The 18,190-nt window shown below is 49.2% G+C and overlaps 1 protein-coding gene across 19 annotated transcripts in view; it reads right to left on the reverse strand.

Moving 5' to 3' along the window:
- The window catches only part of LOC115943103 (uncharacterized), a 160,341-nt gene extending 142,223 nt beyond the window's left edge, over nucleotides 1–18,118 (reverse strand). For 10 of the 19 annotated variants that reach the window (XR_014144813.1, XR_014144817.1, XR_014144809.1 and 7 more), the window contains exons 1-2: nucleotides 17,918–18,118; nucleotides 1,458–1,649 (exon numbers count right to left, since the gene is read on the reverse strand). Coding sequence is in view for 5 of the 19 variants with exons in the window: in XM_081818106.1 (XP_081674232.1) it covers nucleotides 1,458–1,649; nucleotides 2,480–2,593 (306 nt within the window). In the remaining 14 variants the exon portion in view is untranslated. The other 9 variants (XR_014144804.1, XM_081818108.1, XM_081818107.1 and 6 more) reach the window with 7 other exon arrangements.
- Nucleotides 18,119–18,190: the final 72 nt, after the last annotated feature.

The raw sequence follows: 18,190 nt of genomic DNA on the forward strand, positions 1-18,190 counted from the left end.
CCCCCCCCCCCCCCCCCCGCCTCCCCTCTGCTCCACCCTGCGAGAGCTACCCCAGGGTGGACAATGAGCCAGCGGCCTCAAGCGCTGCTTCTCTGAAAAGCTTCAGGAGGATTCCACCTAAGTGGCTGCGGAGCGGCATCCATTTCTTCTGGGCAGATTTCTTTTCCAGGGTTCCCCAAGTGTACACCAAGGAACCCTAGGACTTAGTGACAGTTCTGAGTGGAACCAAGTGGGTGGGGTTCCAGGCGTACTTGCAAGCTCCCTCTTTCTCCCCCTCTCCCCTCCCCCTCTCCCCCCTCCCTCTCTGTCTTCAACCAGAGCATCTCTATTTTATATAATCCAAGATATTGCTTGCACAAAAGTTTCCACTGTTAGAATATTCTTTTCAAAAACACTGCTCTGTTCCTCTTCCCTCCCCCCTCCCTCGATTCCTCCCTTCCTTCCTTCCTGACCCATCTGTCCTAAACCCTTAGGTGCAGCAGAGCAAGGGGGACACCAGCTTGGGAAGGGGGTGCAGAAAGGACCAGAGCAGAATGCCAGAGCCGGGCGAGAAGGGGTCCATGTGGGCAGCAGCCCAGCACAGGTGTCAGAGTCCCAACAGGGTGAGGAGAGCATCTGTCACAAAGAGGCAGCCTGGCCTGGGGGGGTTGGAGTACGAATGGGCTGAGGGGACACCCACATACAGGGCAGCCTGGAGCAGGTATCAGAACTGGGTGGGGTTAAGTAGGGTAGCCATGCTGGGTTGATGGGCCCAGGGTGGGAAATCAGAGGTGAGTTGGATGAGGAGGGGTCCATACGTGGGCCAGCCCAGAGTGAGGGGCTGTCTGAATGGAGGGAAGGGCAGCCCCTGCCCCCCCCTCCACGGAAGGTCGGAGCCTGAGGGATCAGGGAAGCAGAAGGAGGAGGGACTGCCCAGGTCCCTCATCAGTCCAGCCTTGGGGTTTGCCTCCTTCTCTGCCCACCCAAACCCTTTCTAAAGCCAGGGAAGACCTGGGACACCTTCCCAAATCAACTGAAGTCCCCACCCATTCCCTGAGCACCAATGATGTGCCAGGCACTGTGCCTGGTACTGGGGAGAGAGCCAGGCTAGGGCTTACATCCCAGCACGGAGGGCAGACATGGAGCTACCATTCCGGAAGGGGAGGGGTGGGAGCATGGAGCAGGACGGTGTGACCTCTCATGGGGGATCAAGAGCTGTCCAGAGAGGAGGTGAGCTGAGGGGTGGCGTTGGAAGATGAGTTTGCAGGATGAGGGCGGCAATGACTCTGGACCTGGCTTCTTACCCTGCCCATCCTCACATGCCCAGTTCATCCCATCCCAAAGGCCACAGCTGCCAAGCGCCTCACAAAAGGCCTTTCAATCCTGGGACCCCAAGGACTACACCCTAGTGACGGGCCCCTCGGGATAGACAAGGAGCTTCAGGGCCACCTCCCCATCTTTGTCCAGACCCCACTTGCCTTGGGGCTCTCCTGGATGGGAAGGTCCCAGTTCGGCCTTCCTCTCTGAGGTCTGACATCCCTCATAATTGAGAAGTCCTGCCTGGTGTTCAGCTCGAAGCCTTCCTGCGTCCTCTGTTCTAAAGACAAGTGGCTCATCGAAGGTCCTTTGCCAATACCACTGCAGAAGCGCTGATAATCTGTCCCACCAGGCTGTAGGGGGAAGAAACCCATTCAGTCAGTGAGTTGAGGGCTGTACCAAAACCCTCCTTCAGGCAGAGGCTCCCTAACCATCCTTATTTTTCCCTCAAAAGCCCTAACCTACATCCTTCCCTTGGGGGCCGCTCTGCTCTTCCCACACCCAGGTGAGAACCCCACTCATGCAGGGCACCCTGACTCCCCAGATGGCCCTTTTAGCACAGAAATCCTGCAAAGGGCTCACCCCCCGAAGTCCCTTCCATTTGGGCCTCTAGGTAGTCCAGCCAGCCCAGAAAAATAACTACTTGGAATCCATGTGACCTGATTTTCTAAGGCAGAGGGGAGAGAAGATACCCTCCGCTGCCCCATCGGGTTTCTAAGGGCCGCAGGGGAGATCCAGTTTGGACACCAGAAGGGACTTCCTCTAGTTCAGAGAGGAAGCACGGCGTCCCGGGTGCCCAGCCACCGTGCGGTCACCAGGAGGGGGCGCCTCAGGCCAGCCCACGGCCCGTGCCCGCGGAGGACTGGGCCGTGTCGCTGACAGCCAGTGAGGGTCAGGCGGGCCCTGGGAGAGCTGGGGGCGGGGCAACGGGATAGCTGGTGGAGGAGCCAGGACACCTGGGGGGGGAGGCGACACACCCCCGCGCCCTCCGGGACATGAGAAAGGGAGTGGCATCGCGTTCTGCCTAGTCATCGCCTGCGAGGCACGCGTCATCTCTGATGTCAGGCCTTCGAGGGGCTTCGTTCCAGCTCCGGGCTCCAGGAAAGGGCGTCGCGGGGCCCAGAGGTTACACAACTTCCCCAAGGTCGCGCGAGAAGGGCCCGGCCCGCCAGGGGATCCGGACCTGGCTCGGTGCCCGCCGGCACGGTCCGCAGGTGGCCGGGCTCCACGCAGCACACTTGACAAACCCGTGGCCTTGGCCTAGCATCCTTCTTCCCGGCTCTAAATGGTCTTTCATGCTAAGCTCTCCTCAGCGGCTGTAGCATAAAAAAGAGCCTCTTGAAACCATATGTGTTCTGAAATGAATTCAGGCCCCGGGTCCAGGGGGAGGGAGGAGGGGGAGAATCCTTCAGTTCCAGCAGCGGAGTCTGCGGCCCTTCTGCCCAGCCCTGCTCGGACCCGCCAGCGCGCCAGGGACACAAGGGCCCTCAGACGGCACCGAAGGGGTCTCCTTTTGAAGGTTCGCCGGTCCTTGTGCTCTGAGTGGTTGGAGTTCGGTCCATTATGAGAAATCTCCTTTTGAGGATGGACATATTTAAATCCAGATGTTGTCCCGGCAGAACAAAAAGCTCTCTCCAAATTCCCTTTACGAAGAAGTAGGTTCTCCTTTAAAGGAATAACATCTCTTGAGAAGTGGATTTTTTTTTTCCTCCCAGCCAAGAACTGCTGCTCTGAATGTTTTAAAACCGATTTAATAGCCTGTCTCCATCCCACTTCAGATGCCAAGACGCCGGCAACTAGGTGAATGTCACCCGCTGATGGATTCAATAGATTGACTATGGCTTTACTAAGAAGAGAATGTTGGATTTTTGTTTAAAATGTGTTATTTATTTAGGTAGATTTCTTTTAATTCAAGACATGCATTCCAATGGGACAAGGGTCACGTGAAATACAGATTGTCAAAAAAAACTTTCCCAATTGTATACTTTGCTCGTTCAAAAATGCTTAAGTAACAACTTTTCAGAAAAGAAGGATGCATTAAATATACATATCAATTGTAAGACAGTCCCAGTTTCAGTAATATTCACTTTTAAGTATACCTTAGAATAGGAGAAATATGGATTACATATTTGTTGACTATAAGATGTGGTTATAGAGCCAAGTAGGCTTTTTTATCAGTAGAGCCCAGTGTTTTCGTTGAGACTATCTGAGGGCTCAAAGCAGGATCCTTTCCTCACCTGACTTCCACCTGCTCCTGACAGACACAGAGTGGGTTCCCAGTTCTGGTCTGGAGCCAGGTGGGGTGATACTTCGCTCCCGCCTCCGCCCCTGGGTCTTCTCCTCTCCAAGGTCAGTATACCCAGTTCTTCACCGTCCTTTGCCCTCCACGGACTGGAATCTAGCCTCTCCCTGCCCCTTCAAAAGCGGGGCAACCAGGGCGCCTGGGTGGCTCAGTTGGTTAGGCGACTGCCTTCGGCTCAGGTCATGATCCTGGAGTCCTGGGATCGAGTCCTGCATCGGGCTCCCTGCTCAGTGGGGAGTCTGCTTCTCCCTCTGACCCTCCCCCTTCTCATGCTCTCTCTATTTCATCTCTCTCTCAAATAAACAAATAAACTCTTAAAAAAAAAAAAAAAGCAGGGGAACCAGAATTGAACCCAACCCTCCAGCCATCACCTCCCTTATCCTCAACTCTATATCTCTACAGATGCAGCCTAAGATCACATTAGTTTGGGCAGCCATTTAACGTGGGATTATATTGAACCTTTAGCCAAAACTTTTTCATGAAAAATCTTTTCACTTTACATCCATCCCTATTCCATTTTACTTCAGGGGAGTTAGTCAATCATGTCGTCTGCTTTAGATGCTTTTGAACCCTGGTTTGATCATTTAAAATACCAGCCACTGCGCCTAGTCTTAGGTCTTCTGCAAAATGAATAAGCATGCCTTTGGTTCCTTTACTCCAGCTACTGATAGAGGTGTTGCATGGTGATCTTGACCCAGCCAGCCAGTGTCTCTGGGACCTCAGTTTCCCCATCAATAATGGAGAAGAGTGAAGTATGAGCTCTGTTATCAGAGCTCGTGCACTGTGAGTCAGACACTTATGTTAACGTTGTGACATTTAATTCCTCACATCAATTCTCTGACGGAGGAATTCTCCTCCTCCTCATTCTGCAGATGAGGAAAACAGGGACTTGCTGGATTCGAACCCAGTTCTGTCTGGCACCCAATCCTTGCTTCTAGCCACACAGTTTTAGCCACTGGCCAGTATCTTCAGTATGGCCTAGAATTGGGCCCACTAGGAGACATTTTCTTGCAAGCTGCAACAGTGTTCCTTGGGCACCCCTCAAAGACCCCAAGTCCTATGCTTGGATCAGAAGCTGTGGAGAGCAGATTTACAGGGACTTCGGAAAGAACACCAGATGCCTCCACCATGCTCTGTGTGTGCGTGTGCATGCGTGCGCGTGTGTATGAACAGATGATCAGAGACAAATAACGATCACAGGAAAATGGACCCTTTCCCTCACCCCATGCCTGATTCTTCCTCAGAGCAAGGCAGATTAAAAACTTCAAGGACAACCGAAACGAAGGCATTGGCCAGCTCTGAGGAGCCGCAGGCTTGGCGTCAGAACTTCAGGTCAGTTTTGGTGCATAAAGGAAGCCGTGCTTCTTACACGCCTGAGTGTGCAGTCTGGGAGTCAGAGCCGGCTCGCCCCCTCCCGGGGTGCAGATGATGTAGACATGTCACCTCACTCAGAACTCCCACAGGCCCTGTGAAGAAGCCACTATTTTCAGAGATTGGTCTGGGATGAAGGCAATAAAGTTTAATCTACTGGCCAAAGGCCCTTCCCAGATCCTGCGGGGGAGGTGGTTAGCTTTCCATTTGTAAGTTTTAAGAGGGCTCCCCCAAATTGCAGAAGCTTCAGGCCCCACAAAACCCACCCCTATTCCTGTCCCCATTTTCTAGATGGAGGAAAATGTGACACAGAGAAGTCAAGCAAGTTTATGGAGGAGACAGGGCGAAGAGGTGGTGAGGTCAGGATCCAAACTCTTAGCTCCCTCCAATGAACCCCAAGGGTTCTGAGGGGTTCTCTCAGGTGATTCAGCACTACCAGCTTCTGCTATTTCTATATTGTAATCAATTAATAAATATTTTTAATTTTTAAAAGGGAACTGTTTGAGAAACTTTTGAGTGCTTACCAAGTGGGCATTCACAGTTACTCAGTCCTTTTAGTGTGGCTGAATACTGCCAGTTTTGCCTATGAAACTGTTTTTGAATTATTTTTATTACAATAACAAATTCATAGTCTATGCCCATAATGGATCATTGGTTAAAGACAAAAATTCTTTTTTTTTTTTTTAAAGTGTATTTATTTCAGAGAGAGAGCAGGAGGAGGGGCAGAGGGAGAGAGAGAATGCTCGAGCAGACACCCCACTGAGTGTGGAGCTCAACACAGAGCTTGGCTCAATCTCATGACCCTGAGATCATGACCTGAGCTGAAATCAAGAGCCGGCTGCCTAACCGATTGAACCACCCAGGCGCCCCCAAACATTCTTTTTTTTTTTTAAAGAAAAAAAAGGATGCTGAAATACAATCAGGACTTTTTTTAAAGATTTTATCTTTAAGTAATCTCTACACCCAAGATAGGGCTCGAACCCACAACGCCAAGATCAAGAGTCGCACACTCTACTGAGCCAGCCAGGTGCCCCGGTCAGGACAACTTTTTAGTGAAAATATTTCTGCAGGGGCCCCTGGGTGGCTCAGTCATCTAGCGTCTGCCTTTGGCTCAGGTCATGATCTCAGGGTCCTGGGATCGAGCCCCGCATCGGGCTCCCTGCTCAACGGGAAGCCTGCTTCTCCCTCTCCCACTCCCCCTGCTTGTGTTCCCTCTCTCTCTGTGTATCTTTCTGTCAAATAAATAAATAAAATCTTTAAAAAAAAAAAAAAGAAAAATATTTCTGCAAATTCCACATATCGACACACTGCTTAAATCTGATCATGGCTTTCACACATTATTTGATAAATGCTGTTGGGACCACCAAGTGTCCACCAGGAGGGCTGGATTGGGTCCTTACCTTACACCTATGCCAAAATTATGTTCCAATAGATTTTTTAGAACTATATACATAAAGGGCGCCTGGGTGGCTCAGTTGGTTAAGCGACTGCCTTCGGCTCAGGTCATGATCCTGGGGTCCCGGGATCGAGTCCTGCATCGGGCTCCCTGCTCAGCGGGGAGTCTGCTTCTCCCTCTGACCCTCCTCCCTCTCATGCTCTCTGTCTCTCATTCTCTCTCTCGCAAATAAATAAATAAAATCTTTAAAAAAAAAAAGAACTATATACATAAAAAAATGAAACAATAGGGGTGCCTGGGTGGCTCAGTCAGTTAAGCACCTGACTTCGGCTCAGGTCATGATCTCTGGATCCTGGGATGGAGCCCCGAGTCAGGCTCCCTGCTCAGCAGGGAGTCTGCTTGTCTCTCTCCCTCTGCTCCTCCCCCCACTCATGCTCTCTCTCTCTCAAATAAATAAGTAAAATCTTTTAAAAAAATGGAACCATAAACGTGTCAGGAAAAAAATGGGAGAATTTGTGTCATAATCTTAGAGTGGAGAAAGCTTCCTAAGTATCAGAGAAATCCCCCAAACCATAAAAGAAAATAATCTGTCCGTGTACATTAAATTGAAAGTTCTTTCCCCTGGGTAAAGAAAAAAGAAACTCATATACAAAGTCAAATAACAATCAATTCATAGGAAAAGAAAATATGTGAAATACAGAGTTAATTTCCCTTATCTTTAGAGAGCTCCAACAAGTCAGTAAGGGATAAAAGACCACTAATCCAGTAGAAAAACAGGCAAAGGATGTAAACAACTGGGCACCAAAAAAAATGCAAATTGGGGGCACCTGGGTGGCACAGTTGGTTAAGCATCCGATTCTTGATTTCGACTCATGTCATTCTTGATTCCGGCTCAGGTCATGATCTCAGGGTTGTGGGATCGAGTCAGGCTCTGCACTCAGCATGGAGTCTGCTTGAGATTCTCTCGCTCCCTCTCCCTCTGCGCCCCCCCACTCAAGTGTGTGCACGCTCTCTCTCTCTGAAATAAATAAATCTTTTCTTAAAATGCAAATTGGTCTTGAATGTAAGAAACAAGAGCCTTTATCCTCACTTATACTAAAACTATAAGTGGGGCTACAGTGAGATGACATTTTTCATCTACTAGACTGGCAGAAATCAAAATGTCTGATGACCCACTGTGTTGCCAAAGAAATGTGATCTAGGTCATTTTCATCACTACTGGTAGGAAGGTAAGGTACAGTTTCTATGAAGAGCAATTTAGCAATAAATGTTCTAGAGGTAAACGCTCATATACCTTTTGTTATAGGTTGAACTGTGCCGCCCACCCCCCCCGCCAAAATTCGTATGTTTAAGTCCTAACCCCCAGTATCTCAGAATATAACTTTATTTAGAAAGAGGGTCATTCCAGATGTTATCGGTTAAAATGGGGTTATACTGAAGTGGGGTGGGCCCCTAATCCAATAGGACTGATGTCCTTATTAAAAGAGGAAATTTGGGGGGCGCCTGGGTGGCTCAGTTGGTTGGGCGGCTGCCTTCGGCTCGGGTCATGATCCTGGAGTCCCGGGATCGAGTCCCGCATTGGGCTCCCTGCTCAGCGGGGAGTCTGCTTCTCCCTCTCCCGCTCCCCCCTCTTGTGCTCTGTCTCTAAAATAAATAAATAAAATTAAAAAAAAAAAAAGAGGAAATTTGGACACAGACACACACAGGGAGAATGCCATGCGAACATCAAGGTGGAGATAGGGTGATGCACCTACAAGCCAAGAAATGCAAAAAATCGCCAGCAAGCTGCCAGAAGGCAGATTTACCTTCACATCTCCTGGAATGAACCAACCCTGCCCGCACCTTGATCTTGGACTTCCCAGCCTCCGGAAGTGTGAAATAATAGGTTTCTGTTGTTTAACCACCCAGTGTGTAGGACTTGGTTATGGCAGCCCTGGCAAACTAAGATACCCTTTGACCCGACAAGACGAATTTATTCTGCTATGTATTTGCACAGTTGCCAAGTGCTGAGTAGACCAGGGTCTACATTGCAGTATTGTTTGCAATAGCTAAAGACTAGAAACGCCCAAATGTCTACCAGCCAAAAACAGCCTAAACAAATTATGATACACCCTTACAATGTAATATTTAATATTTTTCAGTGATGAGGCAGCATAACATGCAGTGATAGGAATTATCAAAAAGGTTTATTATGAAGTGAGCAAAGCAAGGTGCAGTTCGTTGTAGTGAGGGCCTTGTTTGAATAGAAATAATGAGAAACTTAGCAGATTAGATAGTATATATGCAAATAGTCCCTTGTAGATGCACAGATTCTGTCTAGAAAGATATATAAGAAACTGCTAACTTCAGTTGCTCTTGGAGAACAGAACCACTTTAAGGACCAAGGAGAAGAGGCTTTGGTTCTACTATAAACACACGTTTACTTTTTGAACCTTTTACATTGTATCACCTGTTCAGAAAAAAAATCTTATGTGGAACGTCAAAATGGCTCTAGTACTTCAAAAACCCACACTAAAAAGAAAATATAGCCATTTTAGCTTTTCATCTTTTGGAAATAACAGCTATTCGTCCCTGAAATGGGTTATTTGAGGAGATCATATCTCCTCTCTTATCTCTTCTTTTAGAATCAAAGCACAAAATTTGTTTTTTAAAATAACTAAATAAATCACAGAAATGAAGCACAGAATGCAAGAATTCCAAACTCACATGTAGTGAAAGCAAAGTCTATCTTTTTTAATTCACAGCATGTAAATTTCAATCTATAATGACAATTTCAGCATACATTCAGTCCTCAAACCAAGCCTGACAAAATATGTTTAATTCATTCGTCTATAAATCTTACTTTCCCTCATAAAATTAATTTAAATTCTGTTAAACAGTAGGCATTACTTACTAAGTAGGAAAGGGTCAAAAATCACCTGTAGGGGCGCCTGGGTGGCTCAGTCGTTAAGCGTCTGCCTTCAGCTCAGGTCATGATCCCAGGCTCCTGGGATCGAGCCCCGCATCGGGCTCCCTGCTCAGCGGGAAGCCTGCTTCTCCCTCTCCCACTCCCTCTGTTTGTGTTCCCTTTCTCACTGTGTCTGTCTCTGTCAAATAAATAAATAAAATCTTAAAAAAAAAAAATCACCTGTAAACATAAGGAATCTTAATGGATAAAAATTTCTTAGTACAATCTTTGGGATCAGACTGATGTAAAATAAAATAAATTTTCTCCAAATATCTTCTTTATCTTGCAAAAAAAGATGAAATTATTTTTTTTTATTCAAAAAGTGTTTGCAAGGTCATTTATGGCTGTGAAACCAGTTTGAGTGTTCAAACATGTTGAGAAATGAAATCTAGGCTCACCGTGTATGGTTGTGCAAGCTGTGAAGTACACAACTCCAGGGGGTGCCATTCAGATCATAATCCAAATTGAGCAGTGCACCACCCAGGCAGCTGTGCCTATCTATCCCATGACTACTGAAAATGTTGGGGAACCATGGAAGGCTTTTGGGGAGGGGAGGGAAGGGGAGATGTCAGAGCTGGGGCCACATGGATTGTGAGGCCAGACTCTCACAAACACAGCTTCCTATCTCTCTAGGTTGACGTCCCTTTTGGAGGCTCTGGCCTAAGTTTTCTCTGAGCCTCATAACTTTGGTTTTCCTAAGGCTGGGGCAGGGAGACCATCTGCCAGGGCCTACAATCACTTCCTTATCCTGTACAACTCAAAGACCTCTGTACTCACTTGGCAGCTAAGAAAGGCCAGAAGAAGGGACCCCACCATGCCCCTAATCTTTAGTCTTACCCTCATGGAGGCAGAGGTGGTCAGCACAAGGGGCGAGGTGGAAGGGCCTGAACTTTAAGTGACATTCAGGACATTTGGCCTCCAGGACCAGCTCTACCACCGCCTTTCTGTGTGACCTTAGCAAATCTCTAAGCCTCTCTGGGCCTCTGCCTCCCTATTCACAAAATGAAGAGGATTACTGCCATTCTTTCTCTGCCTCATGGAAAAAACAGATAGACAAGAAGGGAGAAAACCAGGTAGGGATGATTTCACAGGGAATGCATACAAATTCAAGCATTCCAATTATCATAAAACATCAAGAATCAGTGGACTGAGAGCCAGAGGGCCTACTGAGCAGCTATAAAACCTCAAACAAATCTTGTGACTTCCCCAGGCCTTACCATGTGCCAAACAGCAGATCTTGAATTAGATCAGCAGTTTGCTGGCCTTTTCACCAGGAAGAGTTTGTTTTATTATTTCCAAACATCCCCACATATTTTGTAAGATTTTATCCGCTAAGCTGTATTTAGGTAATCATTACATACTTAATAATTATTAAGTAATTGTTGTTACCAATATAAAGGATATTTTGACTGTGAGTGACCAAAGTTATGTGCTTACATAGCCAAAAGGCTTAGAGCTAGGAAAAGCTTCAGGCAAGGCTTGATCTGGCAGCTGTTACCAAGGCCCTATGTTCTTTTTTTTTTTTTTTAAGATTTTATTTATTTACTTGACAGAGAGAGAGACAGTGAGAGAGGGAACACAAGCAGGGGGAGTGGGAGAGGGAGAAGAAGGCTTCCTGCAGAGCAGGGAGCCCGATGCAGGGCTCGATCCCAGGACCCGGGAATCATGACCTGAGCCGAAGGCAGACACTTAACAACTGAGCCACCCAGGAACCCCAAGGACCTATGTTCTTTCAGTCTCTTGGCTCTGCCTCCTATGATGTGTCACAAGGTGGCTTCCAGGAGCTCCTGGCACTGCTTGCTTTACTCATTTGTGATTGGCAAAGATCAGAGAGCTTGCTTCCCAGGTAGCTCAAAGAAAAGACCCAGAATTGAGATTCGTTAACCCTGATTGGCCTGATTTGGGTCATGTGCCTTTTCCTGACCAATTACTAGAGCCTGCAGGATGAGATATGCTGACTTGCTTAAGCCAGTTAGGCCCTGCCTTGGAATGGGGTCATTTCTGGCCAGATCACACGGCTGGGAAATTCCCAGTACTGTTAGGAGGGGGAATCGGGCAAGGGCGCTATGGAGACCACCAGCAAGCTTCCTGCCGCATGTTTATCGGCCAGTGATGCCTCAAAGAGCCCATCACCACTTCTGACCCGCATGTGAGCTGCACTAGTGACCTCTGGGATCTTGTGAGCTGGTGGAGATGACAACCCTGTGTGGGGGCGGGCATGCTAACCACGTGAGCTGACGTCGGCATGGCCAGCAGCAAGCTCCTGACTCTGTGGTTAGACCTGGCCTAGATGTAAGTTCATCCACGTCCAGCTTCCAGCTCTCCACTCCCATCCGAACCTTCACAGGTGGCTCAGCTGGAGAGGCCTGTGACCGCCAAGGCCTATGACTGCCCTTTTCAGACACAAGGGGACATGTATGAGCTGCACTTGGCAAAGAGGGTACAACAGAGATGCCCAGAGCAAAACATACCTGGAACTACTCGGGCTCACTCACACATTGACTCACCATGCATTTACCTACATCTGTGCGTGCCAAATCCCGTCCTGGGGAGCCACAGTCAGGTGGGGAGACAGTGGGGTCCCAGACCATCACAGTTAAGTGTGGGAACATAGTGTAGGGGGCCGTGGGGGTCCAGGGCAGAAGGCACGAGTGTCCAGCCCAGCATACTCCGCAGCAAGGCCACCTTGGCCCAGCCCTTACTCTCCAAGCCCAAGGGAAGCCCAGGAGCCTCTCTGGCAGCTCCAAGGATATCACCAAAGTTGTGTTCCCCAGTGTAGATTAGGGAGTGTTCAACCCAAAACTGGGACCTGACCCCTGTGCATACCCTTAAGGCTTTACAGATTTCTCTCTGGCCCCTTGAGTGCAGTAGCTCTGGGGCAAGAGTGGGCGGACTCACCCTTCTGCCTCCCTTCAGCCTCCAGGTCTTCCCAGATCTCCAAAACCAGGTGGGGTTCACCAGGTAAGGGAGTGCACAGTGGGGCCAAAGGGCAAACTGCTGCTGCACCCACCCCCTTTAACAGACACTTGAGATGCGACCATTCCTTCGGGTTAGGCATTGCCCTGATCTAGTCCCTAAGTGAGTCACCAGGACTTCCGAGCACTTGCGTGGTCTGAACCTCAGGTCTGAAGCAAATGGGGCCCGAGAGGCCAGGGATGGAGAAAGCCCGGCCAGTCCCATTCTCAGCTGTGTCCAAATTAACTTGCTGTGTGGCCAGGGGCAAGTCCCTTTCCCTGTCCGTCTCCCCATCTATAAATCAAAGATTCTAGGCTAGTAGAGTCTCTCTGGGGCTTTCCAGCTCTAACCGTGCAGAATGTGAGCAGAATTCAAGGTTCAGAAGAGAGGGAGCAGAGGTAGCTGAGTGGGGTGGGGGGTGATCTAGGGAGGAAGGGAGGCAGGAGGACCATCCGGCCAGGGCCCCATAGACCGAAAGGCCCCAAGTGTAGACTTGGGACACGATCTCCAAATGGAAATACACTCGGTCACAGCGTACATACACACCCATGGAAACGAACAAAGACATCAGCCCCCTTGCCAAAACATACCGCCTCTAAGGCCCATGAAGTTCTATATATATATATGCCTGATTTTTTTTTACATCAACTTTTTACTTTTAGAATTAATGTTAGATTTACAGAAGAGTTGCAAAGATTGTACAGAGTTCCCACATACCCCTCACCCCGTTTGTTTCCATATTGTTGTCATCTGTCATCTCACATCACAGTGGCACATTTGTGAAAGCTCAAACAACACAACGTTGGTACATCTCTTTTACTAAAGTCCAGATCTTCTGTGGACTTAACCAGCTTTTCCATCAACGCTCGCTCTGATCCAGGAACCAACCCAGGGAACCACATTGCATCCACTTGGCACATTTCCCAGCGTCCTCTGGGCTGTGACTGTTTCTGTCTTTCCATGCTTTTAATTTTTTTTGAATATTTATTTCTTTATTTGGGGGGGGGGGGCAGAGGGAGAGGAAGAGCATCCCGAGCAGACTTCACATTGAGTGCAGAGCCCGACGCAGGGCTCGATCTCACGACCCTGAGATCATGACCTGAGCCAAAATCAAGAGTCGAATGCTTAACTGACTGAGCCAGCCAAGCGCCCCTCCATGCTTTTTAGAACCCTTTCTGTTTTGAGGAATCCCAGTCAGGTGTTTTGTAAAATGTCCTTCAGTTGGCGTTCATCTGAGGCGTTCTCCGGGGTCATGGGCTTGGGGGAAGAAAATCACATATATTGGGAGTGCACAATATCCATTCCACTCACTCCTGGTGATATTAACCTTGAGCACTTGGTCAAGGTGGTGTCAGCCAGGATTCTCCACCGCAAGGTTACTGTTTTCCCACTTCCTGCTCTATTGTTTAGAAGCAAGTCAGAAGTCTAGTTCGAGGTCAAGGGAAGGGAAGGGGATAATGAAGCTCCATTTCCTGGAAGGGAGAATCTACGAAGATTATTTGGAATTCTTCAGTAAAGGAGATTTATTTCTTCTTTCCTGGTTAGCTATTATGCAATAATTTATTTCTACCAGTGTGGACTCATGGATATATATTTTATACTTTGGGTTATAATCTAATACTCTGTTCTTTTTTTTTTTTTTTTAAGATTTTATTTATTTATTTAACAGAGAGAGAGACAAAGAGCCGCAACAGAGGGAGAGGGAGAAGCAGGCTTCCCTCTGAGCAGGGAGCCTGATGCGGGGCTCGATCCCAGGACCCCGGGATCATGACCTGAGCCGAAGGCAGATGGCCAAAAGACTGAGCCACCCAGGCATCCCAAATACTCTGTTATTTCTTTTATTGCTCTAATTGTTGCCGCTTGGCCACTGGAGTGATTTAGCTCCTGGGTCCCTTTGACACACCCATCCTTTTGTGTTTTGAGCACTTTCCAACTCTGGTGCCACCAGATGCTCCGGGCTCACCTTTTCCTTGCCCCAGTGGTACAATTAGTCATTACTCCAAGGAAATAATATATTTTTAAAACCAATCCTCCAATTATTATCTTGTCAGTAGTCCACTGCATTTGAATACATGATGAAAAAAGTTATTTTGTTCAATGACTGTTTAAAACCTACCTCAATTTTTTTGTAGCTCTACTGTGATGTCTTTTTAAAAGATACTAGGAGATGGGGTATCTGGCTGGCTCAGTCAGAGGAGCATCTGACTCTTGATCTCAGGGTTGTGAGTTCAAGCCCCATGTAGAGATTACTTAAATTAAAAAAATTTTTTTAAATAACTTAAAAAATATATACTAGGAATATCAAAACATGGGAGGGACCTGATCTTTTCTCCACTTCTAGAAGTCCTTGATGAATTTAACCTCTGTGGCCACTCTGCTAAGGCTTGGGGGCAGCCTGCCCACCCTTCCTATAGAGGTGACCTAGCTTCTGTGTCCTCCCCAGTCTGAGTGGCCCAGTGGAGCCATCAAAGGCCAAGGTAATTCCCGGAACCTTTCTCTCTCCAGGTCCCCCATCCCCTGCCAAGGGGGTGACCAGTCCTGGACCTCTGCAGACCTCTGCAGACCTCACAGGAGGTGCAGGCAGGTGGCAAGAAAGCAGGCAAGCTCCAGGAAGGAAGCTGGCAAGCCCAGCCTCCAAGACAGATAAGCATGGGCTGGGCACCATTACACCCAGAGTGCTCCTGGGAATTAGGGCCAAGGTTTGCAAAATCCAGCTGTAAGTGAAGCAGGGGTTCCCCTGAGCAGCCCTGGATTCTGCAGAAGAGTCAGCTTCTCAGGAAAGAGCTGCCTTCATGAGCCGGAAGAGAGTGAGACTTCGGCTCACTTGGGGAGGGGACAGAGCTGCGTGACTCATCACCCGGTCCTGCGGGCTCCAACTGGCACAGAGCTGGACCTCCCAGAGGAGGTCCCAGGCAGGCAGTCACAATCCAGCACGTAGGGACACAGGCCGTGTGCCGTGGGAGCACTGGGGAGGAAGCAAAGTCGCATTTGAAGAGTCTGGGCGGGCCTCCCAGAGGAGGTGACATCATCAAAAAGATGAATGGAATTGGCCAGGCAGCAGTCCGAGGGAAGGAGCGGAGGGCACTCCCAGCCAAGGAAGAAGCAGATGCAAAGCGCTGGCCGGGTGCCGGCAGCCTAGTGAGCAGTCCATAAACACGAGGCATTATCGCTGTGGCGGACTTATCATCATACAATGATTAACCTGGGCTTCTTTCTTCATATTTGTCCTACCTTAAAGGTAGTTCCTGGGGCGCCTGGGTGGCTCAGTCGTTAAGCATCTGCCTTCGGCTCAGGTCGTAATCCTGGGGTCCTGGGATCGAGCCCCGCATTAAGCCCCGCATCGAGCCCCGCATTGGGCTCCCTACTCGGCGGAAAGCCCGCTTCTCCCTCTCCCACTCCCCCTGCTTGTGTTCCCTCCCTCGCTGTGTCTCTCTCTGTCAAATAAATTCTTTTTTTTTTTTGAAAGGTAGTTCCTACAATGAATATGAATAAATGCCTAATGTTGCTGAGCTTTTCCTCACTATAAAAGGGTTGTGCTGAAGACCAGGGGTACAGCATCCACAGCGCTCAGCCAGAGTAACTAAGACCAGCCCTGGGCCCCCCATGGAAAGGGGCCTTGTTCTCCCTCTCTCCTTGGCCCGCCCCTGGGGTTGCTATGCCGGGTGGGCATAGGAGGGAACATTTTGGGGTCTTTAAAGTTGAGAGGCAACGAAGCAGGGACTTGGGTAGACAGGGGCAGGCAAGTCCAGAGAACAGCTTCAAGGCCTGGCTAGGAATGCACGCTCCCTCCTCCCTGGGTCTTCTGTGGCCTCTTCTGTGGCAGGTATTGGAGATGGATACCTCAGAGAGAGCTCTGTGAATCCCAGCTCCACTAGCTCTGGGCCCCTGGGCAAGTGACTTCACCTTTCTGAAGTTTTTGTTGCTTCAACTCTACAAGCGCATTAAGATATGTACGAGAATTTCCAAAGCGTGCTCCTGGTTATAGCTACATAAGTAAATAAATAACAAATCCCAGAAATAACACCCGATAACAGAATGTATAAATAACTAGTGGTATATTCCTAAAATGGAGTATTTATTATTCAATCGTAAAATAAGTTATAGGTACACCGGCAATAGAAATGTATTTTAAAAAACAATGCTGTGGGGCACCTGGGTGGCTCAGGTGGTTAAGCGACTGCCTTCGGCTCAGGTCATGATCCTGGAGTCCTGGGATCGAGTCCCGCATCGGGCTCCCTGCTCGGCGGGGGGTCTGCTTCTCCCTCTGCCCTCTTCCCTCTCGTGCTCTCTGTCTCTCATTCTCTCTCTCTCAAATAAATAAATAAAATCTTTAAAAAAAAAAACACAAAACAATGCTGTGTTGGGGGCGCCTGGCTGGCGCAGTCGGTGGAATGTGAGACTCTTGATCTCAGGGTGGTGGGTTTGAGCCCCATGTTGGGTGTAGAGATTATTTAAAAATAAAATCTTAAAAAAAAAAAAATGCTGTGTGAAAAAAAGGAGTCACATAACTATAGAATGATTCCACTTGCACACAAAAAAAGCAAAATGAAACTAAACGATACATTATTTAGGGATGTATACCAAGGTGGTAAAACTAAGAGAAAATCAAGGAAATGATTCGCACAATTAAAACAAAATTCAGGCAAGTGGTCTTTCAGGATGGGGGAGGAGGCTACAGGGAAGGCACGTGGAGGGTCTCAAAGGTACTGGTATGGGTCTAGTTTTTAAATTAGCTAGTGGACACATGGATATTTTGTTATTACTATTATCCATGAAGCTGTACCTGTATAGCAATGAGACTTTTTGGCTACTACACTGATACCCACCTTATAGGATGCATGCCTATGATAAGGCAGAGAAAATGTAAGTGAAGTATTGGTACACAGTCAGCTCTCAGTTCTGAGGGCTTTGGCTCCCTGAGCCTCAGTTTCCCCATCTTCAAAGTGAGCTGGTGACACTGCTAAGGCTTTGTCCTCTAGCTTGTGGGTTTTGTGTTCCCCTTTTAAACACACACACACACACACACACACACACACACACTTGAGAGCAGATGTCAGGCCCCATCCTGTCACCAAAAAGTCTCCCCTCTGCCCTAGGTCACTGGTGGTTTCAAAAGCGGCAAAGGTGGCTTCTGGTGCCCTGGAATGGAAGCTCCTGGTCCCCGTTCCAGTCCTTTCCAGATGGGGCAATTAAGCCTTTTCTGAGTTTCTCTAGGGTTAAAATGGGCCTAGCACCTAAACCCGGGGGTAAACAGTGCCAAGTGCTGTGCTCCAGTGAGAGCCCATGGCTGACCTGGGACCTAAAAGCATCCTCACGCGGGGGTGGGTGCATCTGTGAGCTGAGCAAGAGAATGCTGTGCCAACACTCGTGGTGATTGGTGTAAACGTGCCTCTTTGCCTGGTTTTTCGCCTCGGTCACTGCGTACTTCCTGACTGGACTTTTCTATCCTGGTGAGTGTCCTCCCCACGGCCCCACCTCACCTCTGTGTACCTGTTCCAGTCACGGTGTACCTGTTGAGTGTTCCTGGCTCAGTCTGAAAGGTGCCTGTCTCTGCAACTAAGGACCTACCTCTAACGGTGCGTGGACCGACCTCTGTGTGCCTGATTCACTCAGCGCGACCGTGACTGTACGGGGGTCAGTCGGGGCGTACCTGGCAGGCGCTCCTAGGTCTGAACGTGCGTGGCTGTACGGGTCCTCGCATCGCCGTGCGCACCCCGGTGAGTCCGCGCGCACCTGGCTCGGCCCGCGCCTCCCTGACGCCTGCCAGGAGGTGCGCTCCAGCCCCGCAGACGCCGGCGCCGCCGCGGCCCCGCGCGGCCCTGCCCCCTTTCGGGCCCGGCCGGCGGACGCGCCCGAGCCGCGGGGGCGGGGCCGGAGGCCGGGGCGGGGCGGCGCGGGGCGGGGCGGCGCGGGGGCGGAGCAG

This window comes from Leptonychotes weddellii, chromosome 4, assembly GCF_054177405.1.
Source record: "Leptonychotes weddellii isolate Sample4059 chromosome 4, ASM5417740v2, whole genome shotgun sequence".
NCBI lineage: Eukaryota > Metazoa > Chordata > Mammalia > Carnivora > Phocidae > Leptonychotes > Leptonychotes weddellii.